Source organism: Oryx dammah, unplaced genomic scaffold, assembly GCF_014754425.2.
Source record: "Oryx dammah isolate SB20612 unplaced genomic scaffold, SCBI_Odam_1.1 HiC_scaffold_28, whole genome shotgun sequence".
NCBI lineage: Eukaryota > Metazoa > Chordata > Mammalia > Artiodactyla > Bovidae > Oryx > Oryx dammah.
This window is the reverse complement of record NW_024070212.1, coordinates 113023050-113048091: the sequence shown is the minus strand read 5'-3', so window position 1 is coordinate 113048091 and position 25042 is coordinate 113023050. Positions and strand designations below refer to the sequence as shown.

Genomic DNA, 25042 nt, shown 5'->3' with positions numbered 1-25042 from the left:
GTGACACTGAAGGACTGTTGTCCAGTAGCTCAGTCGTGTCCGACCCTTTGCCACCCTGTTGACTGCAGCACGCCAGGATTTCCTGTCCATCACCATCTCCCGGAGCTTGCTCAAACTCATGTCCACTGAGTCAATGACACCTTCTAGCCACCTCATCCTCTGTTGCCCCCTTCTCCTGCCCTCAATCTTTCCCAGCATCAGGGTCTTTCCCCATGAGTCTTTGCATTCGGTGACCAAGTATTGGAACTGCAGGTTAAGCATCAGTCCCTTCCAATGAATGTTCAGGGTTGACTAAAGGTTTTTTACATATTAATTAAAGCAAAAGGACAGCGCTGTGCAGACAGGAGACGCACAGGGAAGCCCCAGTGAGCTGTGTGCACAGACAGAGCCCGCAGCAACACGCCTCCCGAGGAAAGCTGCTGTCCTGTGGAGATGGCAGTGTGTCACTCCAGTCGCTGTATAAGAGGCAAGGGGGATAAATTGGTAAGCTTCCCTGGTGGCTCTGTGCTGCAGTCCTCCTGAAATGCAGGAGACCCAGGTTCAATCCCTGGGTCTGGAAGATCCCTTGGAGAAGGGATAGGCTACCCACTCCAGTATTCTTGCCTGGAGAATCCCTTGGACAGAGGAGATAGAGGGCTGCCATCCACGGGGTCCCAAATGAGTTGGACATGACTGAGTGACTAACCCTTTCACACTTTCGATAATAATAGCAAGGAAATGGGAAGGTCTTACAGCTCACCCAGAGTCCAGACCCTTCAGCCCAGCACCCACGACATAACACCAGCAGCTATGCCCAGACCTGACCCTTCAGTGCCAAAGTTGCTGCAGATGCTGCTGAGCTGCGATGGCATCTCTGGCTTCCGGCGCCCCCCTGGAAAGGATCCCTCTACTCCCACATTCTCCATAAACCTGGGTGGTGACACGGTGCCCGAAAGCGCCAAAACATTCACTGCTGTCAAGCTTCTCGAGGAAGCAAGCATGGGTAATTGATGGATGTTAGGGCATCTGGCAAGGATTGAAAACACTTGGCAATTACAGGTTCCCGGACCAGGAGCACGGACTCTCTAGGTGCCAAGGCTTTTCTCACGCGTTTCCTTTCAGAAATAACAAATTCTGGGCCTCTCCTGCCACCACGTGGGGCTTGCCCCAGCACGTGGATGTCAGTTCCCTGGTCTGGAGAAGAGATGCAAAGATGCATCCACCCCGCCCGGTTCCGGGGTGGTGGGCCCTGGAAAACAGGGCCTCATGGGGGGCTAAAGACTTCCAGGCACCAGGGGGCATCTGCTCACGGTTCTTCCAGGACCCGGAGGCCCTGATGCATGTCCGTGGTGGGCACCCCTGCAGGCTGCTGGCAATGCCAAGAATGATCCCTTGACCCGGAATCAAACAATGAGAGGACAGGTGGCCAGGCGGCAGGGCCAGCCCCTGAAGGTGAGAGCAAGGATCGCGGACACGCTTTCCCCTGACCTGTTAGCACCTGGGCACCGGCCCTGCTGAGGGGTGAGACGCGTCCCCCCTACAGGTGGAAGAAAGGACGTCCCGAGAGTGAACCTGAGAGGCTTCCCCCTTCACAGCAGAAGTATTCTGAAAGTCATATGACACCATGAAATTCACATTGTTACAAACTACTGCCTGAAAAGTGGAGAAAGTGGGGCTACTAAGAGGTTGTGTCTGGGTCCCCCCACTGAGGATGGTTTTACTTTTGATGCACAAACACGCAAGAGAAAGGCTTCCATGTTTATCAGAATCTAAGGGTCCACCACACAGAAAGCACAGCGAGGCCCAAACGTGGTGGCAGACCCGGAACCAGCAAAACTCACAGTAACGACCAAGCAGCACGGCAGACAGGGAAGGGGCAGCTGGCCACGGGCGGGAGACCTGGGGAGCCCACCAGCCACACCAGCCGTCAAGTCGGGCAGGAGAGGGGCCGGCGTGCGGCCGCGAAACCGGGGCCCAGACCATGTCACTGCTAGGGCCCCCACCCCCGAGTGAAACCCAGGGTATCCCGGGCCCACAGGCAGCCTGACTGGAGGAGGTAGGGTCAGCAACCTACACAGCCTGCCCTGAGGAACAAGTAGAAACCCAAGAAAAACAATCTCTAAAAGACTCTTGGGTGTAATCCAGGTGACCACGCCTGAAACCCACACTCAGACGCCAAGGCACCTGTACACCAGCACACCCCGAGTACAGAGTCCAGGAGAGGAGAGAGGGGGCCACCTTTATCGCCTCTCTGAAGCACGCCACTGTCCAGCATCTGTATCCATTTCTCCGTGGCTAGGCATGCCTTTCCCCCTTGACTACCACATCCAAGCCTTCACCTCTAATCTCCCTGAAATCATCATGTTGATATGGATAATGAAAACATGCTTTTCCCTCACGTGTCCACCGAGAATTCTGCAAAGTCACGGCAGAGCCCCAAACAAAGGTGGCCAGAGAATTCCACCTTCCACACACTTCGCAACGATTACAAGGTGCCCAGCGACGAGAGTTAAATACTAGAACAGGTGTTACAGGGAACATGGGAAGCTACTCAGAACTACTGCTAAGAAGACATCTAAGGGACAAAACAGGGTGAAATGTTTAACTTAAAAAAAAAAAAAAAAACACAAAAAAGGATAAGATGAGAACAAAATAGGATGGGTAACACAGAACGAGGAGGCAAGGGAGGACTACAGTACAGAGTTGGGTCTCTCCTCGCTCTTCAAACAAGACAAGCGCTGCCATGAAGGAAATGTATAGTTACCTGCATCCATATCTGCAAAGAATGGAACAGCCAGTAAGAAAAAGAAGGAACCAGAAATTCAGTGTCTCAGAGTTGGATTTTTAACAGGTTACATGGAGAGAAAATATAATTTAGAAAACCGTGTGTGTACACCCTAGCTGGATCTGGGGGGGACATGGAAGCTACCTGGTTTCCTAGCCTTACTACCATTGTTTTGTTTAAAGCGAAAAACAAAATGTGGATATGTTAAACTGAAGAAGTAAAAGCCTCATGGCAAAAGAAATAGCTTATTCTCATGCAAAAATGATTATTCCATGTTTAGAATGCAATATAAAGGGGAAAACATACTCAAACGTATGGTGGTGGTCATCTGAAGTACTCAGGTCTGCGACTATGGAACAGTCCATACAAATTACATTATAAACTCAACATCCAAAGTGAAGACATGTCCAAGCAGTAATATTTAAAGGCATTGACACTGGACTCATATGTGAAGGGAAAGAACCACCAGGTAAGAGGCATATTTAACAGTATTCATGGTTTGACTCTATTGCTCCCAATGCCAAGATGAAGTTAACGTAACTGGTTGGCTGACAATACTACCGAAAAAGCAACATAGCTACGGATTTCTACTGCTTCGTATTTTATTCTTTTTCTTGATATGGGATATAGGACAGTCACGATTTAGAATATGCTAACGAAAACCTCGGCCAACTAAACTCTCTTGAGCTGGAGACTGTCTGCCAAAAGAGCATACCTTCGGGAGACTCCTCCTGGACATACGTGCCGGTCAGATAGCGGTGCACCAGGGCCGACTTGCCGCTGGCCAAGTTACCCACAATGCCCTGCAACACAGAAATGGACAGTCACTAAGGAGCGGTCAGTGTACCACGGTTTCAGCAACCTGCAAACAGACAGGGTTGGAATGGACAGCAATCCGAAACATCATCTGCCGGGAGCCAGCATGAGGAATCCCGCCCGTGACGAGGTCATGCGGAAGGAAGCCTGACAAAACACAAGGACGTGATCGGCTTCAGGGATTCCCCCTGGAAATTCCTGAGCATCCACCCCCCAAGACCAGAATCTGCCTGCTTTACTGTTATGCTTTCCACCTACTCTTCTGTCTTTAACAGGGGACTGTCCCCCCACCAACTTTTTCTGGAAAAAATTAGAGCTTTTAGATAATAAATCTCCTGGGCATAATAAGAGTGTTTCAATCCAAAAATCCCTTTGATGGCTTTCTAGCCTGCCTGCAGGACTCGTACAACTGCGCACGTGATTGTTTGAGGCCTCCTGACCACAGGAGGCACAGGAAGCTTAAAACATCCTAGGAATGTAGGGGCTTCCGAGGAGTCAAAATCATTAGAATAGGACTGATTAAAGGTTTCATTTGTTGAGCCAATACTTGCTGCCAGATTTTCATATCCTCTATTTTTAGATATAGTTGGTATATAGAAAAACAAGTAGTGGACCTGGTATTAGCAACATTAGATCTTTGAGTTGCGTGCTTTCTTTGTTATAACCCACTGCACCTTTGTTCTACAGGAATGTAACTTTATTTAGTACTTTGAGGGTGATGCAGAGTAAAGAAAAAACACTTCTAGGGAAAAGGAGTTTTCTGGTTGATAGACAATTATCCAGGAAGAGAGCCATAAAAATGTTAACAAGCCTCTTGGCCAGAAGATAATGTAAACCACCTGAGACCTTTTGTATACGGGAGGGTATGCAAAAAGAAAGCCTGGTCTCAATGAGGCTCAGGACTGCTGCCCCTGCATAACTCTGCATATTCCATTATTTCTTTATGTACAACTTGGGGTATATAAGCTGATTTTGAAAAATAGTTTTTGGAGTCTTGCACCGATGCTGGGCTTCCCCATGTCGTTCTTTTCTCCCCTTTTCAGCTGAACTCCCTTGGAACGTGGAGGCTCACCATGTCTACTTACTTGTCCCAGCTTCTAAGATTCGTAAGAAAGAGAGCCCAAGGCGGGGCACTCTCCGATATTCAAACGGGCACCAGTGGCCCAACGTAGATGGTGCAAGTTCCTTTCTTGGCTTTCCACATAACCAAGTTATTCAGCCTACTTTTCTCCACCTAAATTCCCTACTATACTATTTCTTCCTGATCTAATCTTAGATTAATAAATAAGTCTTTCCTCGCCAACGCAGTCCCCCCTTCGAATTCCCTGGATCCACCAGGGCTGGACCCTGGCAATCATTTCATTAAATTCTTCTCCGGGAGAAAAAGGCATTCCAGCACCCTCAATTAACATCACACATCTCTATCAGTCTCCACGGCCTGAAGCATCAACATGGTTTGGACACACGTTGGCTGTGGTGGCATTTTTCTAGATCCCATGAGTGCTGGTTACACTGCGAAGGTGCACAGTTGAGTCAGCCCGCCAACGTGCATCGGGGACCCTCAAAACTCTCAATAAGGCACGAACGAGGTTAAAGAGGACACAGCGGCAGTACTGGGCCATAAAGAGATCAGGGGACATTCTGATACATTCCATCACGACCTCAGGGCAGAATCAAGAGTCCGGGAGGAACAGTGTCCAGGAGGGACTGGAGGGGAGAAAGCCGCACCAAGGCAGGGTGGAGGTGGTGAGCTGCCTGGTCTCTGGACACGGGGTCCTACAGTGCAGGGCTGAGACGAGGACACACCAGGGGCCTGCGGCCGAGGCGTTCATCCTCTCTGAAACATGGCTCCAGAGAGATGTGAGGGACCACCGTCCCAGCAGGTAGGAACGCACCGTCTCCAGGGGGCAAGCCTGGCTTTATCCCACCTTCCGCCAGAGACAGCTCCCTGGTGGACAGCTCCCCACAGCTGACACGCCTGGACGCAGGGACCGCCCCTCGGGACTGCCTCCCCACTCTGGGGAGCCCACCCTCGACCATCTTCTGTGTGAAGACCCTCCTGCATGACAACCTCTTCCTCCCCGACTAGAACTGCGCCCCCAAAGCCACGCTGAAGCATCAAAATCAATCCCTGCTTAGGAAAAGCAGGACAAGAGCCCTGCCCCGTGCAGTCTCCTCCCAGGAAGAGTCTGCCTCTCTCTGCTGACAGCCAGGCCTCCGGGGCACACCTGTTCCCTCCCTGCTCACCCTGAACCACCCCGCAAAGTTTTTGACTCTGGCTTCAAAGACACTGCTCAAGGTCACCAACAACTCTGGTTTCTGAAACCCCTCACCTTCCCCTTGCCCCGACCCAGCCCCTCACCAGAAGCTGTAGATGAGGTTATCTGCAGACTTCTGCCTTGGGCTTCCTCCACGTGGGTTCCTTCCCTATATCCCCTGGATCCTGGATTCTAAAGCCCACCCGAGGGAGCCAAGGCCACATCCCACCTCCTCGTAAGGAACTTCAGATTTCCGCTGTCACGCTTCAGCCCCGCCCCCGTTCAGGTAAACCCACACACATCCAAGGCTCCGTGTGGACACACCCGACTACTCCCACCCGCCCAGAGGACAGTTTGTGAGCAGTCTATCCACTGGAGCTCAGGACAGCCTTTAGCTCGTCACCCTGCCTGGGAGCTCCCCCTCCTCACCCCGAGAATACCAGAGATTCTTTACCATCAACACAGCAAAAATGCGACACCCTCATTTCACAACTCTTGGGAAGCCTCTCACTCTGGCTACAGGCTGGAGTCCAAGAATTTCATGAACAGACAACAAAGTGTCCCCTCCACATCCTTACAATCAATCTTGCTGGAGGCACCCTGGCCAGGCGGGAACCACACCCACGCTTCACTCACCCGGGCCCTCCTGCTCTACTCCACCCAAGAGTTTAGGGTGGTCTCCGTGCTTCTCTGCACACCCAGCACATTATACACTGCTGATGTTCTTGGCTCTACCTCCCACCACATCATGTCCCCCAAGACCAAGAACTAGGTCTTGGATACTGGCAAGGACACTCCTCTGTAACCCTACACTAAGGAGTTTCTGGTCCCAACAAAGTGCTTGGAAATATGGGATGGGTGGGTGGGTGGTGAGTGGATGGGTGAGTGGGTGGGTGGGTGAGTGGGTAGGTGGGTGAGTGGGTGGGTGAGAGGATGGATGGATGGGTGAGTGGGTGGATAGGTGGGTGGGTGAGTGAGTGGATGGGTTGATGGGTGGGTGGGTGGGTGGAGTGGATGGATGGGTGAGTGGGTGGATATGGTGGGTGGGTCAGTAGGTGGGTGGAGTGGACGGGTAAAGGGTTGGGTAGATGGGTGGATGAGGTGGACAGGTGGGTGAGTGGATGGACAAGTAGGTATGAGGGAGGGAGAAGAGAGATATGTTGGCTGGTTGGATAAATGGATGATGGTGCCAATAACTAGGACAACAAACAGATTAATAAAACAGAACACATCTGACATGATTAAAATTCGACCTAAACCCCTGAACCCATCCTGTCCTTCCCACCAGTCAGGCTCCTTCCGTCCTCAACTTCCCCTTCCCTGCTTCACGGTCGGTGTGCCAAGTGCCCAAGCGCCACGCTCAGCCTCACCGACTCTGGACGCCTAGACCTTTCCCCATCAATCACTGCCCGAAACAAACTCTTACGCATGCCTCAGCAGTCAGTTCAGACGTCACCTCCTCTGAGAAGCCTTCTTAATGCCACAGCCTCAAATAATGCTTCCTCCCAAAGCTCCCTCACCACCCTCCTCACACAACCAGCCTGCCTCTTACCTCTGTTTTCCCAGCATCGTATGTTGCGGGTCTGACTCTCTCCAGTGCTGACAAGGGACTGGCTGGCTCTCAAGTGGGTCTGGTTCTCCACCTCCCAGCACTGCCCAAGGCAGACGCCTGCCCCCACCCCCCACCCCACAACACTGGGCGATAAATGAATGAATGACTTAACACCAGTGAGTAGAAATGAGATGCTGTTATCACTACGGCTCCAAGCTCCAGACTATGTGGACAGAACCTAAATAAAGTTGTTTCCTTCCTGATTGGACTCCTGTCTTCCGTTTGCCATGAGCCTCTATAATCTGAGAATTTTCACCTATTAATTATTCTTTTGCTCAAGGGCACCTGCTGTTTGTCAGCTTCACGCTGAGAAAATCCAAAACAGTATGCCACTGAATTGAATTTTTAATTAAGATTAGGCTGCTTCTTTCCCGAGGAGGAAAGTGCTCGAAATCAAACTCTATTCAGTCTGTGTTTTCTATGTGTGAAAACATTCTCTCCTTCTGACACGTCAACAATTTGCAAAGAATTAACTCACCCCTTGCAAGGACCAAATCGCTCGATCCCCCACACAGGGCGGGCGGGGGGAAGGTGTTTTATTTGAACTGAATGGTCACCTCAGACACCTTTTTATGTGTGCACACCATGGGCTTTATTTTAATTTGAAACACTGGCAGAAACTAACAGCCAGCTGTGAGGAGAAAATAAAACAAGGGATGAAAATGCTCTTTAAGCTGCAAAGCTGTGCTGGGATCTGTGAACAGCTCCTGGATACAAACCAGAGAAGAATGGAATCGAGCCAGTCTGGGTCTCCAGGCTTAGGAAGAAGCAAGGTAACACGGGTAAAGGTGCCCTGAAATTTACAGACTCGTGTGTTCTGGTGGCAACACGTGACCACCGTGGCCCTGGGCATCCTCGGGGCAGAACTGTCAACTGTCAGGCTGTACGAGGTGTCTTTCTAAACTGATTTCTCTACTGCCCACACTCCACTGCTTACCTGCTAAACACGGAGTTGGCTGAAAAGAAAATTGAGGCTTTTGGTTAAAAATTCCAGTTGGGAATTCAACGAAAACACACGAACGGGATGTGACAAGTTGCGGACTGATGCCCTCCTCTACGAGGCCAGATATCTCAGGAGTCCTTTCCTTTCTGCTTGGAGGTGAGTGGTCAGCAGGTGCTGCCTGCAGATGTCCACAGGGACCCGAATGTGGATCGGTGGCAGGGAGTCCGAAAGCAACCGGCCATCCATCATCTCCCCACTACCGACCCCACCTCGGGAAGCAGACAGCCCAGCGCTGCCCATCTGGAAAAGAAAGCCAACACTAGGGAGTTCCCTGGCAGTTGGGTGGTTAGGACTTGTTACTTTCACTGCCGAGGGCCCAGGTTCAATCCCTGGTCAGGGAACTAGGGTCCCGCATGCCGGGCAATGGGGCCAGCAAGAAAGCAAGCAAACATTGACATTTTTCTCTTTGACAGATTCCAGAAGATTTATGCCCAAACAAGATCTAAAGAGTCCACTTGAGGCCTGCTATTCTATGACGGACCTACTGCATTTCTGAAACGGAGTCAGGGATCTGAGGGGCACTGACCTAAGGGGCCTCCTGTCCTGGGAGCCACACCCAGCAGGACACAATCGTGGCCCTGTGGTCACACACAGAGGTTGCCGTTAAACAAAGGAGCGTTTCTGCAGATGCTGGGCACGCCTTGGCATGGAAGGGGTCTCCCAGGGAGGCTGGGCTGCCCACTGCTCCTCCCCCCAGCAGGAGGGCACCAGCGGGGGTCCTGGCCGGCCCCACACAGCTCATGGTGGGGTGGGCAGGACCTTCCCCAGAAGAACTCCAGAACCCTCTGCATTTACTTGTCCATGAGATGCAGTCCACCCCTCCTGTGAATTCCAGCCAACTTTACGAGAGAGTTCTGTTTCAGGATCGTAAATCCACCTGTTAACACGGCCACCCCCTGCCCTCCAGGCACTGATTCCAGAACACTGCATGCTTTGGAAACACCAGCAGAGAACAGGTCTGGGTGGGAGGCACCCTCAGTTATCATGGGCTGGTGTGTGGCTCTGGCAGAATCATCAACACCTTCAGCTCCCCAAACTGGGTCTAAACCAGAGGGTCTGATCCTCAGATGACACTTCAATCCTCAGCTCCCCATCCGCACTGGCCATACTAGCTCAGGAGGGCTGATCTGGAACTAGGAAGCCTTCCTGGAAATCTGAGTGGCATCCCTGGCTGCTGGACAGAGACTGCTGATGGCACTTCCTGGCCGGGGCCCGGGGGGTTGGCCCTCTGCCGGGGGCGTGTCTCAGCGCACGTGGGGCGGAGCGGCGCTGTCCCGGGGCTGGGCCTGCGGAACCCACACGTCTGGGGCGCCCTGGGATGGCGGGCCCTGTGGTCTCCCCCAAGGAAGGCGTCACCAGGGAGGCTCAGACTCTCACCACGGTCAGAGTCTGCCACATGAGACGTTTCACACACAAACACACACACACATAAAAACACATACACACACACACACAAACACATATACACACACAAAAAATACACACACAAACAATACACACACAAACACATATATACACACCAAAAAAACCCCATACACACACACAAAACATACACACACACAAACACATACAAACACATATACACACAAAAAACACATACACACACACAAAAGAACACATATACACACACAAAAGAACACCTATACACACACATCCTCCAAATGCCACTTATCACACAGCAACGTGATCATTTAATACTTCTATTGGTCCTTGTTTCCAATTTAAGGTGAGGGGTGCAAAGTGAGGAAGGGCTCAGAGGTATGACTGCAACAAACCCAAGTTACTTTTTACTTCAGTCAATTTCTAAGCTTTAAATCTCCAGGAGATAGTGGAGGATAGAGGGGCCTGGCGGGCTACAGTCCAGGGGGTCGCTACAGTCCACAGGGTCGCCAAGAGTCAGACACGACTCAGCGATCTCACAGCAAACAAAGCTTTGAGCAGCCTCGCTGAATTATTAAAGCTCACAAGGAGAACGAAGCTTCTTTCACTGCTCCTTCGTTAACAGGACATAGCCACATTTTCTTAATAATGAATTACAATTATGACTCGATAGCCACAGAGACTTCCCATGACATCCTGCAAAGGACTAGCAAAGGTGTGGGTGGGTGGGTGTGTGAGAGACAAACCGATGAGTGGCTCTTGCTCACTCAAACACACACACACACACACGTATGAGAGAACGGCAGGGGGGCACGCAGCCCTGCACACAGGCCATCTGCCTGGCCACCCATCACGACCGTCACAGGCACCCTGGGCTCCAGCCCCAACCTCAGCCTCACCTGCACCCCCCACTCCCCAGGACACACCGGACACACCTCTGGGCCCCAGGGAAGGAGACGGCCCCCGGGATGAAGACGTGGGGTGCTCACAGGTCACACCGCGCCTCTTCCTGGGCCCATTCCGAGCCCCCCTCCTGCAGGTTGAGAAACAACCAGGCTCAAGGCCAGAGCGACCACTCACCACTTTGAGCTCCGGGACAGATCGACTCAACGTCCATTCCTGGCTGTTCACGAAGGCATCTGTAAAACAGGAGGGTGAACACAAGTGAAACGCCGTGACTTAATGGAGGGCAGGGTCAGACGCCCCCGAGGTGCCAGTTTTCAAACCAGAAGGATACGGAAGACGGTCTACCCCGGCCTGGGATGTCGTCCCCTGAGCTGCTGAGATCTATCTGCCTGCCGCACACGGCCGCTCTGACACGGGTCTGTGTCCTGTCTGCTAAAGCTCATCACACACTCCGACCCAAGGCCACCAAGTCCTGCCCCAGCCCTTTAGGATCCACGCCGCCCTGGGCGTTCAGACCTTTCTGACTCTAAGTGTGGGCCACTTGGAGGACGATGGAGGCTCTGGGTTTTCTGAAACTGACCCTGATGCCAGGCAACTTTAAGCCTCTGGGTTTCCCCTAAAATAGTAGTAACTTGTTTAAAATTCCACCAACAAAGTTACATCAGCTGATGGCTGGATTTTGAAAATTCGAGTGTTTACAGCATGTCATGGTTTAGAAGACCTCTGAGCTGGATTTCTGATCCTCAACGACACAACAGACAGTGAAGATCCAGTCAGGACACTTCGGGGTGACATGAGATGTGTCGGAAAGACCGGGGGTGCCCAGCCACTGTGCAGCCCACTGCAGGGCCCGGCCCCCCAGTCAGCACTCTCGGGGCAGCCTCCCCTGACTGTCTCTGCCTCTCACCCCCAAGTGTATGGGTGGAGGTGACCGCCCCACAGGGAGGACCCCGATGACCTGATTCCCCGTGTCCCCCACCTGCCATTTCCCTTCATGGCACCCCACCCCACCACCTCCTCTGTGTACTTAAGAGACAGACAGATGGAGCTGGTAACGAACACGGCGGCTGCCCCAGAGACCCCCGAGCGGAGGGCCTGCCTCCAAAGGGCCTTCAGTTTCCACGCCTTTTCTGAAAACCCCCAATTCCTTCATGCTACACGATGACCAAAAGTCAAATCACAAATGGCCTAAAAGTCAAGTAATGCCAGGGTTTCAAACAGATGCCCGACTTTCCAACCCAACAGGTGTAGGAACAGATGCAGCTCCACTGGGGGCATCGCAGAGATGGACCAGAAAACACTTGGAGCAGACAGACGGTGACAGGAAAAAACAGACACCGCCGGCCTCGCGAAGGCGGAGGCTGAGGTCTGTCGGCTCAGAGGCCTTCCTCGTACCGGGCAGAGGAAGGCCAGGCTGGGGGATCAGGATGTGATGGGAGGCACCAGGCAGCTGCAAAGGGCCTCCGAGGCGCAGCTGAGAGCTGGCGGGGACCGGGGTCTGACAGCAGAGACACTGGACTTCGGGGACTTGAATGCCCGGCCAACTGGCAGAGTGAGCGGGCCCACTGGAAAGGAGCTCAGAAGGAAAGACGCTCACTCAGGAAAGGGAAGGGCAAGGGCCACTGCTCCCTGCACGGAAGGGAGCCAGCTGGGGGCCGCGTGTCGGGGGGCACATGTTAACTGGGTACCTGCACATCCACTCTTTGGCCGGCGGGCACCACCCTAATGTGTCCCAGACAAGCTGCCCTGCAGAAAAGTTAACCGTGGGCGCTCTAGTACAGGGCCCACCTGAGCCCTCGTGTGCACTCAGCACCCAGGAACCAACGCCACACCTTCCCCACGGTGAACAGGGTGAGCAGAGAGGTCGCAAAACACTCACTCTCTGTCATCAGCTGATCTCCCAGGGAAACGGGAACGCGGATTGTAGGACTGGGGGTGGGGTGACTCCAACGGTCCAGGGAAGCAGATGCCAGCTGGTCCATCAACATGAAATACCTGTGCCAAGAATGTCTCCCAAAGCCGGGCTGTTGCTGTGCTTGTAACAACCCAGGGCTGGTTACATGCACGTGGATACGTTCCTATGTGCTCACTCAGTCACGTCCGACTCTCTGAGACCCTATGGACTGTAACTGGCCAGGCTCCTCTGTCCATGGGATTCTCCGGGCAAGAACCCTGGAGTGGGTTGCCATTTCCTTCTCTGGGATACATTCCTGTAAGGAAGGCTAAGTCACCAACAAAAGCCTCAGTGTACCAAAGTGCAACCTTCCCAAAGCCACAGTGATGTGTGTGTGTGTATGTGTAACACACACAACCTTGTCCATGCTGAGAACACTTCTGGAAGCATAAATACTTCATAGTTGCTGATCTAGGGTTAAGGAACCAGCTTGGGGACAAGGTAATGAGACTTTCTTGTCATTGCCAGCTTTCAGTATCCCTCAAATTTTATACCATCTGGCATATAAAAAAAATTCAATAACACAGCTTTTAATACTCTTAATAGGAAAACAAAGAGGGTCAAGTGGGAATTAAAATGAGCTTCATTCACTAATGCTCAGCTGATTTTTAAGCACATGTCACCAAAAGATTGTTTATCACAACAAATATTACATATTCATAATAACTTAAGCAGGGCTCCATTAAATAAAGACGTGTAATTATATAAACACTGGAACAACGCGTGCGGTGCCTTCTTGCTTGCAAATAAATTTTCCCTCGAGCGGAATATATTTGCTTGTGAGAACTAGATTAATGAAATTAATGCTTAATTTAACTGACCAGAAACAACACATCTTCCATTTTAAAAGATGCACTTTAAAAATGTTCGTCGCCTCCATCATTGCCCGATCAGGACAGAACACCGTCTCCAAAGAGGTGAAATGAAAAATAACAAAAGACGCAGCAAAGCGGCACCCGCCAGAGTCTTCTACATGCTCCTCCTCTATGGATCGGGGCCTTTCCGAGGGCTGCGCTCGCTAAGCGGGGACGACAGAGTTGACAGCATGTCACGGGGTGAGCAGGGTGGGGACTGTAGGGCCCAGACCAGCCAGCTGCCCTGTTTAAGGTCGTGATCTGGGTGCATGATCTGGAGAAGAATTTCCGGACAGGAGGCAGAATGAGAGGAGAATAAAGTTCATTAAAGTGGGAGACGCTGTTAGAACAGCAGGCCAGCTCAAGGGAGAACCGACGTTGACCAGAGCTCCTCAGTCCACTTTTATACCCAGGGTACAAGGAGTGGGATAGGGGTCTTGCGGGTCCTTTGCTGATTGGATGAGGCATATATACTGGGTCGGGGCGGGGGGAGAGTAAGGCACATACCTTCTCCCTGGTGGCTCAGGGGTAAAGAATCCGCCTGTAATGCGGGAGACCTGGGTTTGATCCCTGGGTTGGGAAGATCCCCCAGAGAAGGGCAAGGTTAACCCACTCCAGTATTTTGGCCTGGAGAATCCCATAAACGGCACAGTCCATGGTGTCACGAAGAGTCAGACACGACTGAGCAACCTTCACTGTGGGGTAGGAGGGGAGACGGGTTATGCTGCTCAGGAGGACCTAAAATCCATGAAAGGTCACGACACAGGGGAGGGAAGGACGATAGGGTCTGGTTTTCCCTTTCTGCATTCCAAGACCCTCCTTGGTCTTATCTGCTCTTCAGTCCTTGGGTCCTCACGTTTAAGTTCCACGGTGCAGCAACCCTCGACGGATCACGCCTGGAACACGCCCTGGAAGCCTGTGTGTGCGCCTGGGAACACCTGTGCACGTGTGTGCGTGTTCTCAGAGCAGTTAGAATCCCAAGTCACATTTCTGAGCTTCACTCAATGCCCCACTTAGAGTAGAACAATACTAAGAAAACGCATTCCCGCACGCTGATGGAAGCGCAGCTGATGCTGTCGTTCAGTCACTCAGTCATGTCTCGTTGTGACCCCAAGGACTGTAGCCCACCAGGCTCCTCTGTCCATGGGGTTTCCCAGGCAAGGATACTGGAGCAGGTTGCCGTTTCCTTCTCCAGGCGATCTTCTGAACCCAAGGATCAAACCCTGTCTCCTGTGCTGGCAGGCGGATTCTTTACCACTGAGCCACCTTGAAAGCCCCTGGACTGGAATTTTGAATACAATACGGCTGGTGACCACTGATTGAGTGCATTTAACCTGTGACACTGAGGCCTCTTTAGATGATGTCACGGCGGGGCTGGCAAGTGCCCAGGCTGCAGAGGACCCTTGGTAACTGCCCAGCAGAGTTTAGGAAAGGAAGGTGGTTCGTCATTTCTTATCATTAACACGGCTCCACTTTAGATTCCATGTTATCTTTTCAATTTAAATCATTAACAATGAAAAGAAACGCTCAAAGAACACCAAGATTAGGGAACTTAAAGTAACAGGGAACTTTTATTGGGAATGAAAAACCCGAACTATTAGCTTCTTCAGAACAGAAATCTGGAGACAGTCAAGAGAAAGAAAGCGGCCTCCCTGCAGGAGGTGGTCAAAGCGACTCACAGAACAAGAGGTGTTTGCACGAAGGGGAGGGGAGGGAAATCAACATGACGCAACATGGGGTGGGGGGAACCGCTCAGCCCAGTTCTTTTAATATGCATGCATGCTCAGTAGCCCAGCCCTGACTCTTTGCAACCCCATGGAGCCTGCCAGGCTCCTCTGTCCATAGGGTGCTCTAGGCAAGAATACTGGAGTGGGTTTCCATTTCCTCCTCCAAAGGAATCTTCCTGACCCAGGAACCAAACCAGCATCTCCTGCGTTGGCAGGGGGGTTCTTTACCACTGAGCAAGGACCACCGAAGCTGAAGCTGAAGGAAAAGACACCAGCTCCCCGCTGTCACCCTGGTATGCCCACGGCCCACATGCATGGCATGTTATTATTTCAGGACTTGAGAAAGGCAGTCCCTACACAGCTAAACACAGACAGCAGTAGAATTCCTGACCAGCTTAACTCCGTATTAAGACAAAGCCCAGTGAAGGTCAGACTGTGGAAGTGCACTGTGTCCACACAATACGCACTGCTGTGACGCTGCGCAAGCAGGGAGCTGCCAGATCCGCACTTTGCAAGAAGAGGTGCTTGGCGTTCGGACAGGCAGTGCGAGCCCCAAGAAACACGAAATTCACACTATCTGGGTCATCCACTTACGGTGTCATCAGCATGTTGTTTTACATGCAGCTTTCATTCGTTTTAAGTCTTTTAAAATAGACAATGAGCCCTAAAGGTGAAATACAGATCTGGGGAGACTGTGGTGTGTCAGTGTAGGTCCTGCCCTGGTAGAGAGGTACCGTTCTGGGGAGTGATGCTGACGATGGGAAGGCGGGAGGATGCGGAAGGGTAAGGGAAGCTCTGTTCTTCCCTCTCGGTTTAATTGTAAACCTAAAGCTACTCTGAAAAAATAGTCTCAAAAGACGTTTTTACAAAGTACACATATACGTGTACACACACACACACACAGACACACACAGACACAGACACACACACACACAGACACACACACAGAAACAGACACACACAGACACACAGACACAGACACACACACACACACACACAGAGTAAGGGGGTGCCAAGTCTGGACCTGGAAGACGGCCGAGGCAGACGTACTGACACCACCACACTGGATTCACTCCTGTTTTGGTCCTGACACTGCTGACCACGTGGGTCACTGAGTAACAGGCGTTTACACACACAGTGCCTGGGAGAAGGACACTGCTGGGAGCCAGCTTTGGCGCCGCCTGGCCCGGGGGAGCCCCGAGGGCACCGGGCGGGGCTCTTGCCGATTCCAGCCAGCCTCCACCCACAGCAGGCGCCTTAACAAAAGGCCCGCGAGCCGCACATCTGGACCACTGGGCCCCGACCACCTCAGTGAGGTCGGCTGCCCTTGGCGCCCCGAGACTCTGCACTTACTTCTGAGGGAGGTGGCCTTGAGGCCTTCTTAGGAAATCTGAATGCCTGATGCAGGAGGAACGTCGTCATTATACAAACACTGGAGAAAACCCTTTTTCTCCGGGCTGGCTTCCTTCTCCTCCAAGCCGGCCTCTGTCCTCCCACGGGCTGCTGTTTTCCCCCACCCAACGGCACCTGCATCAGCGTGGCACCTGCATCAACGTGGCTTTGTCCCCTGCGAAACAGGGTCCACCTGGCGGTGCCTGCTGACCTGTGCAGCGAGGGCAAGCAGACAGCTTTCCACGGAGGGGCTCAGACAACCTGCAGCTGGAAGCAAAAGCCGCCGCCATCCACTTGGCAGAGGCAGGACTTGGACCCTGCGGGGGGGCCCCCCACTGCACCCTGTCCCCCAAAACGCTCAGGTGCACTCTGAGCTGAAACAGCCCGAGCCCCCTCCAGAGGACACACACAGATCAACCTCGAGGGGTTCAGGAAGGCATCTTAAGCGTGCACCCCCCCAGACACCCCAAAGTCCCCTCCCTGTTCTTCTGAGGGAGATACAGCCATCAAAGACTCAGGCTTATTTCAGGCAGAGGCTTTTCTGGGCCACTGGAGGAAAGCAAAGACGGAGGGGGCTTTCCTTCAGGAAGCTCCCCTTCAGGGCCACGTCCAGCCCCATCCTGGCTCCTCCTTCAGAAGGGACAAGACTCTGGACTCCACGGAAGGCTGCCGATACCCACACAGGGAAGGACAGACCTAAGAGCAGCGGGGGCAGGGAGCAGAAACAGACACAAATCAGATCCAGCAACAAAGCGGCTCAGCTGTTTGTTTCCGCTCCCAGGAGAACTGTGCTGTTTCCCTTGCCTGGGACTTTCTTAAAATTCATCCTGACTCTAAACTCCTTTCAATCCCTGCTTTTCAATAGCACTTAAGTGAGGGACTCAGCCCTGGTCTGTTTCCAAGATTATTCACATGAAGAACGGCGCCTTTAACCAGGAAATGTAAGGCTCTCCTTATACCCTACACACACAATAGGCACCCAAGCCATAGAGGTTCCCCACTTTTAATCCCCTTGGACCAAAGAGAACACAGAGGGTGTGGGTGGGCAGGGGCAAGGACGGATTCCCAATTAACAACTTGCTGCCCTTTAGGGATCTTGACCTCACCAACTAATTCCTAAGTGCTAGGAACACAGGTGAGAAATCGTCCAGCAAATAATCACCTCCTACTGGGCAGAAAGCCCACCCACCCCCTTTTCCCTTTGGTACTATTGGACTATTTCATATTACTACAGCATCAACTCTTCTATTCTCTTTACTTGACTTGGTGGATCGAAAGTCTTAAAACCAGTTGGATTTTGCAAAGTCGCTAAAAAAAAAAAAAAAACACACAACTTCCTGTCCAGCAATTTCTTCCAAAATCTTGGGAGTTTATTTATTGCAGGGGATGAAGACGGCTGCAGACTGTATTAATCTCTGGGTTCCACCAATAACCAGGAACCCTGAGTTAAGATCTGCCAGGGAGACTACCCCTTCATTACGTCCATTTCCACTGAGCCTGGAGCAAGTGGTTACACTCTGACATTCAGACAGGAAGCATCAAAGCTGTGGCTGGATTTCCTTCTTGTGCATTTCATGCTAAAAATGAGCACCATACATAACAACCGCCTGGCATAATACACACCTTGGGGAAAATGATTAATTAGGAGGGACAATCTTAGTAGCCTATCTGGTAGGGGGACTAAAACCATAATAAAAACTTCTTCAGTTGCGTCCAACTCTTTGTGAGCCCATGGACTGCAGCATGCCAGGCTTCCATGTCCTTTATTATCTCCCAGAGTTTGCTCAAACTCATATCCATCCAACCACCTCATCCTCTCCTTTCCCTACAATCCCATTTGGATCCGGTGATCCAGAGGTTGCAGACAAATCTGAAATTATGTTCAGGGGTTAAAAAAAAAAACACTCTGAAACCACAGATGACTTTTAAAAAACAACCCACTATCATCTCCAGGATTGAGATGTTTGTCTGAAACGTTAAATTTCCAAGAATTTTTTGTTTAACTCTTTTTAGCAACAGAAAAGTGAGGGAGCATTTATTTTTAGCTTAAAGCATTCAGAATCCCAAAATATAAAGGGAAACAAGAGAGGGGAAGAGAAAGCACAGCTCCAGAGAACCCTGGTCTCCGCCAGTGCTCCACTCAGCCTCCTTTCTGAGCCGAGAGAGGAAATGCGTGTCCCTAATAAAATAAGAAATCCATTTCGGCTGCAGCAGGAAAGAGCCACACCGCAGGCTGGCTAATACATTAATACGCTGATGACTCTCCAATGGAGGATTTAACAGAAGCTCACTGGCAACAGTTTTCCAAGGGATGATTTGACTTCTTATTGGAAAATCCTTGAATCTCTATAATAAACGGAATAGACCATAAATCTCTGGGATACCAGATTTGTTCTGGGATTCCCTGGAAGTTCAAGTTGCCTTCCAGGGGCCTCAAAGACCCTCGAAGTGTTAGGGGAAACACACTGCCTGAAACTGCCTGCCCTGGCCAGACACCGCAGTGACCGTTCAGGCGAGTTATTTTACAAACAGGAGGTCCTCGTAAGGCACACAGAACTAACAAGTCACCACTAACCAGAAGAACTGGAGGAAACCAAAAGGAGACACCATGTGTCTCACTACCTCCCAGAATCCTTCTTGCTGACATCCACCTTGACTGAGCAACAGGTGCACCCCCAGGAAGGACTCTGAGTAAGAAAGATTGGCCAAAGAGAACTGGGAAACTGATCCCATCGCCGTAAAACCTGAGACCGTGAGCCGCGCAGCGCAGCAGGTCTCCTGCGTCCCCTCACGCTCCTCTCTCCTCCCGGTGCCCCTTCCCTATGAAGTCTCTTGCTTTGTCAGCAAGCGTGTCTCCTTGGACAATTCCATTCCAAGTGTTAGACAAGAGCCCCCTTCCTGCACCAGAAGCAGGCACTGTCCCACCCCCACTCCAAAGGCCCTTCTCAGTGCAGCGTGACCCCTGCCAGGCCACCCAGACACCCCCAATCCCACCATCGTGGACACGACTGAGGGTCCGCAGTCCCAAAGCATCTTTTCTCCCCTGAGCCCTGATGTGGCTCAGAATCCTTCTCCACACGACCAGCCTTTGATAGGACCTTTTCTCTTCTCCCTAAGGAGCCCCCAAGGCAAATGCTGTCTGCCCAGATGACCTCCAGGGGTGTGTGCAGGCTTCTAACTTCCCAGAGGATGGCTGACTCCTTCCCTACCATAAAGCAGGCTAAGTGTCGAACGGATGCTTTCAAACTGCGGTGTTGGACAAGACTCTTGGGAGTCCCTTGGACTTCAAGGAGATCCAACCAGTCCATCCTAAAGGAAATCAGTCCTTTATATTCATTGGAAGGACTGATGCAGAAGCTCCAATACTTTGGCCACCTGATGTGAAGAACTGACTCACTTGAAAAGACCCTGATGCTGGGAAAGATTGAAGGCAGGAGGAGAAGGGGACGACAGAGGATGAAATGGTGGATGGCATCACTGACTCGATGGACATGAGTTTGAGCAAACTCTGGGAGATGGTGATGGACAAGGAAGACTGGCCTGCTGCAATGGGGTCTCAAAGAGTCAGACACGACTGAGCGACTGAACTGAACCCTTAAGGTGGCAGAACGCAACGTGGCTGCAGCTGTTCACTCTTCGGAGGCTTATTTCATGGCTCTAGGAGTGGATTTGGCCACTAAATGCCCCAGGGATTTTCAGAAAGAAGAGTCACGGAGTGTGTGGAGGTCCCATTTCACCAGTGCTGAAAACGGTCACAAAACTTTGGAGAGCAGGAGAGTGCATTCAACTTTAAACATATCTTAGGGTGACAAGCTACAATGTTATGAAAGGTCAGCTCCCATTCTTCCTGTTAAGCCAACCGCTGCCCCCTGAAATCTTCCTATTTTATATTTCAGTTTTACACACCAAGGCGATCCCCAACCAGACACTGCTGGCGTCTGCAGGGGGCCTCCTGGGACCCCGATCGCCTGGCTCAGCCCCCCTGATGTCCCCAGGCCTTGGCAGTGACACCGGACCCTCCCCCTACCAAAGGAAGGAAAGACACCGAGGCGGGGAGGCACAGGTCTGAGTCTGGGATCTCAGACACCTCACCTAGGCCAACCTTTTCCATCTCTCCTTCCCTAACGAGCCTGGGCTCCGGGCTTTATCAGATGCCCACAGCAGTTCAGGCCGCCAACACCTCCTGCCTGGCCCACAAGCCAGCCCCGGGCTCAGGCTGCCTTCAGGCTCCTCCCTGTCTCCGGAGCACTGCCAACGGGAGCTGGATAAAGACCCACCCAGGGTCTTAGCACAGAGGAGATGGTCAACCTGAACTGCACGGGGACTTACAGCTGAGCCTGGGGTAACTGCTTCTGTAAGTGGGAAGAGTAACAAGAATTTTCAAACGATAGTTGGTGTGATGAGTAACTGAGAAACTGTAACACTGTCTCCACACTAGGATCCTGAGACAAGGGCCCTAGGATCACAGAGCCCCCGTCCCACCACTAAGACACCAGCTCAAGGTCAAGGACACACAGCCTCCCGCCACTGGCTCCTGGCACTTCTAAGCAGCTGTTCGCTGTTCTCCTTATTAAAGTCTGAGTCGACATATATATTAAAAAGTAACTTCTACTGTGCAGCTCAGATGCTGCTGGTGGGTAACCTTCACTTTCTTTGTGAAAGTTAAGACAGAGCTGAAACAAGAAAATTTTCCCGGTTAAAATAAACCCTGGGAAAAAAGAGACATCTTGTGTGTGTGTTAAGTCGCTCAGTTGTGTCCAACTCTTTGAGATGCTATGAACCGTAGCCTGCCAGGCGTCTCTGTTCATGGGATTCTCCAGGCAAGAATACTGGAGTGGGTTGCCATTTCCTCCTCCGGGGGTTCTTCCCAGAGATGGCTTAGATGTTTACAGTTCATAAGCTGCATTTCAGTCTGTCCTGTGCTGGGTATAATTGAGTCTTGACAGTTTTAAATTCATAAAGAATTGTAAATAGTTTAATTCATGGTGCAACTAATGTTTATAATAAGGGGTGGATTGCTAACAGATCCAATCCAATCCAGAAGATGATTACAGAATGAGCAAGCAGAAACAACTCTTTTCCTGCATGTACACTCTGTTGTGTCCAACTCTTTGCCACCCCATGGACTGTAGCCTGCCAGGCTCCTCTGTCCATGGGATTCTTCAGGCAAGAATACTGGAGTGAGTTGCCATTTCCTTCTCCAGGGGATATTCCCAACCCAGGGATTAAACCTGAGTTTCTTGTGTCTTCCGCATTTGCAGGCAAATTCTTTACCAATGAGCCACCAGGGAGCCCATGAATTCTGCCCCTCCAGAAAATCATAAGGTCAGCAGAGGTGTGGAGGCCATGTGGCCGGTGGGATCCAGGACTGCACACCCCCAACAGTGGAGCAAAAGGCACAGAGCCCACTGTGTGTTTGTGGCCGTGGCCTGCCCATCACCAGCACAGAGTCAGCTCCCACCTGGGCCTGCAGGGGACACGGGTGAACGGGCATGGATGTGGTGAACCCCTTCTGAGCTGCTCCAGGAGGCTAAGCATCTGAAACAGGAGACGGTAACCAGCACTGCCCCAGCTGAAGTTGGGAATTCCTGCTTCTAGGAAGCAACGCATTTGGTCTCTTGGGGCCCCATCCTTTACCCTGGAAGACAAGAAGCCTGCACCTGGTTCCTTCAGCCTCACATCCTAGAATCTTCCCTTCAAGGAAAGATTCTTCCCTCCCTTGCAGATCCTCAGTGCCCTGGTGCATGGGGCAGGCCAAGCCTCTCCCAACTTAATGGGTTTGCACTGGCCAAAAGGGAGGTTTCACAGACCTGGGTTCCTTGTGATGGGTACAGAATGGCCTTCAGCTACCATAACCCCTGACTTAACATAGATAAAAAGCAAATTAAAACAAAGAGTTGGGATAGTTGTCTTTACAGGGTGGGAATGGGGCTCACCTCAAGTTAGTGTGCATGACTTTCTCTCACAAGTAAGCCTGCCGCCCTTGCATAGGAAATGGGTAGTGATTTCAGGCTGCCCCTACCAATTCCGGGGGCTGCTTTATAAGATTAAAATAAATACTGCCCATGAGGCTGTAATGTCCAGCAAATCCAATCATGTTCTTGCAGAAGGTCTGTTGAGTCAGCTGACAGCCACGGATCTGGGCCTCCTCCCTGCGGGCTTGGCCTGGGGCCTCCTGTCCAAGAGACAAGGACGTGAGCTGCTGAGTGCAGAGATGAAGGCCTGCTCCGCCGTCACACCTGGGTGTCCGCCGAGCACTCCAGGGCCTGCCTGACCTCTGGGCCCCTCTGTCACTGCCTTCCAGGGCCGGTACTGGTCATGTGCAATGGATGAAAAATTGGAAGATAAAACAAGTGTGCCAAGTCCCTCCCCACTGGTCAGGGCCACACCCACCCCCACTCTGCTAGTCCTGGTACCCACCCCTGCCACGCACCCACGCATGCACCGTCTTGGGCCTCCTCTCCTCTGTTCTGAGAACAGCCAGTGGTTACAGAGAGGAATGAAATCCTGAAGCTCACAACAGAGGGCTGGCAAGGGTCACAACATCATGGGTACCCCCCAGCATCTCTGCAAGACTCCACCTCGGTGCCCTGCAAGGAGCATCCTGGGAAGACAGCCTCACCCTGCTCCGCTCCTCTGCTCCCAGGCTGGGTGCCCAGCGGTCCTGCACACACGCGTGCACCTGTGGGATGCGCCATGTACTTCCTATCTCTTGCCCCGGCAAGGTGCCCCCACTGCACCTCCCGGTTTCCACAGCACAGACGTGGCTGCAACCCCATGGAGGCTCGAGTGCAGACTGCGCCCCCACAAAACGCGACCTGTGCATGGGAAAGCCCCAGGACAGCTGACGCGCAATACACCAAAACCGGGTCATGGGACGGGCGCCCTCAGCCCACGCTTGGGCACCCGGTCACGAGTAAGCGAGCCGATAAACCACAGCTCAGAAACCACAGCAAGGAAGCTGGTCCACGATGATGGCCACTGCGGTGAGGCCAGCCGGGCGATGTCTCTGAGGAGGAAGAGGCAGGGGGACGCTTCTACTGATTCGGGTCCTGTTTTCCTTCTTTACCCTGGGCATGGGGGTTCTTTCTGCAGTAAGGAAAGGTAAAAGAGAGGCTTCCCTCGTGAAGGAGTGGTTCCTGGTTACACCTCTAAGAACCAGAGGAGCACAAGAGGACTCACCCACGTGGTCACCACGGTAGCAAAGGAGCAAGGCTCTGAAGGTCAGCCTCAGTATCTGAGCACTGAATTAGGGAGGAAACATGGGAGACGGTCCCCATTGTTTGCGGACTCCTTAGTCCTCACACTATGACTGTCAGAGATCCTTTCAGATGGTTGTGAAATGACACGGTCCATTGAGGGAGTAAAAGAACAGACGTGAGATTTTATATGTCCCCTGGCGGCTCAGCCAGTAAAGAACCTGCCTGCGATGCAGGAGACTTGCGTTTGATCCCTGGGTCAGGAAGATCCCCTGGAGAAGGAAACAGCAACCCACTCCAGTATTCTTGCCTGGAGAATCCCTTCGGTGGAGGAGCCTGGCGGGCTAGGCCATGGGGTCGCAAAGAGTCCGACACAACTGACCGACAGCAGCTGCCCATGTATTCGGCCCCCAGCCCTGGGGGACTGCCCATCAGCCCACCCATCACCAGCGCCCCACCGATCACAGCTCAAAGCCTCCGCAGAAACCAGGCTGCCCCGGAGGCTCCATGTCAACGTCTCGACAGTTAAACTGGGAGAAGGAAATCTGAGTCCCCACCCGTCCTGGCGCTGACTTACCCCTGGCAACTTGTCCTCTAGGTCTGAGCTGTGTTTGCTTTCTGATAATGCACGGCCGCCCCGGAGGGAAGGAGTCCCGTGTGGAGAGAAACAAGGCAGGTGTGCAGCTGGACAGCTCCTGGAAGGGCTGGAGCAGCCGCCGAGCGAGGCAGCCAGGGCAGGTGCCCCGGGGACCCGGGAGATGCCCAGGAGGGTGCTCTCCAGGCCTTTTCATCACTAAACTTACACCCAAGCGGATGGTCGCCTTCTCAAACCAGACGTGATTTCCGTCGCTTTCTATAAAACATTGATTCTTCTGTAAAATTATCAGGCATCAAAACTTCATCGCTTTCCAAATGGAAAAGCCATGACCTCCCACCTGCTAGGGAGCTGCTCACAGGATCGGCTTCTAACTTCACAGGAAAGGAGATTGTTTCTGGCAGAGAGAGGATTTTCTGCGCGTGAGGAAAAGCTAATTTAAGATCAGCTCTCAGGGAACTCCTCTATTTAATCTGTGTCCTCCTACACGATGCCAAGTACAACTCAGACGCCCTTTTCACGAGTGTTTCCAACTGCACCTTCACACGACCGTGGAGGGTGATATGGCCCTCCCTCCAGCCC

The 25042-nt window shown here is 52.2% G+C and overlaps 1 protein-coding gene across 4 annotated transcripts in view; it reads right to left on the bottom strand.

Moving 5' to 3' along the window:
- The window catches only part of AGAP1 (ArfGAP with GTPase domain, ankyrin repeat and PH domain 1), a 576216-nt gene that overhangs the window by 370663 nt on the left and 180511 nt on the right, over positions 1-25042 (bottom strand). For 2 of the 4 annotated variants that reach the window (XM_040231820.1, XM_040231821.1), the window contains exons 1-2: positions 3480-3557; positions 2744-2755 (exon numbers count right to left, since the gene is read on the bottom strand). In XM_040231820.1, coding sequence (XP_040087754.1) covers positions 2744-2753 — 10 coding nt within the window. In that variant the 5' untranslated portion in view covers positions 2754-2755; positions 3480-3557. Of the gene's footprint in view, positions 1-2743; positions 2756-3479; positions 3568-10913; positions 10973-25042 lie in introns of those variants that run through there. The other 2 variants (XM_040231824.1, XM_040231822.1) reach the window with 2 other exon arrangements.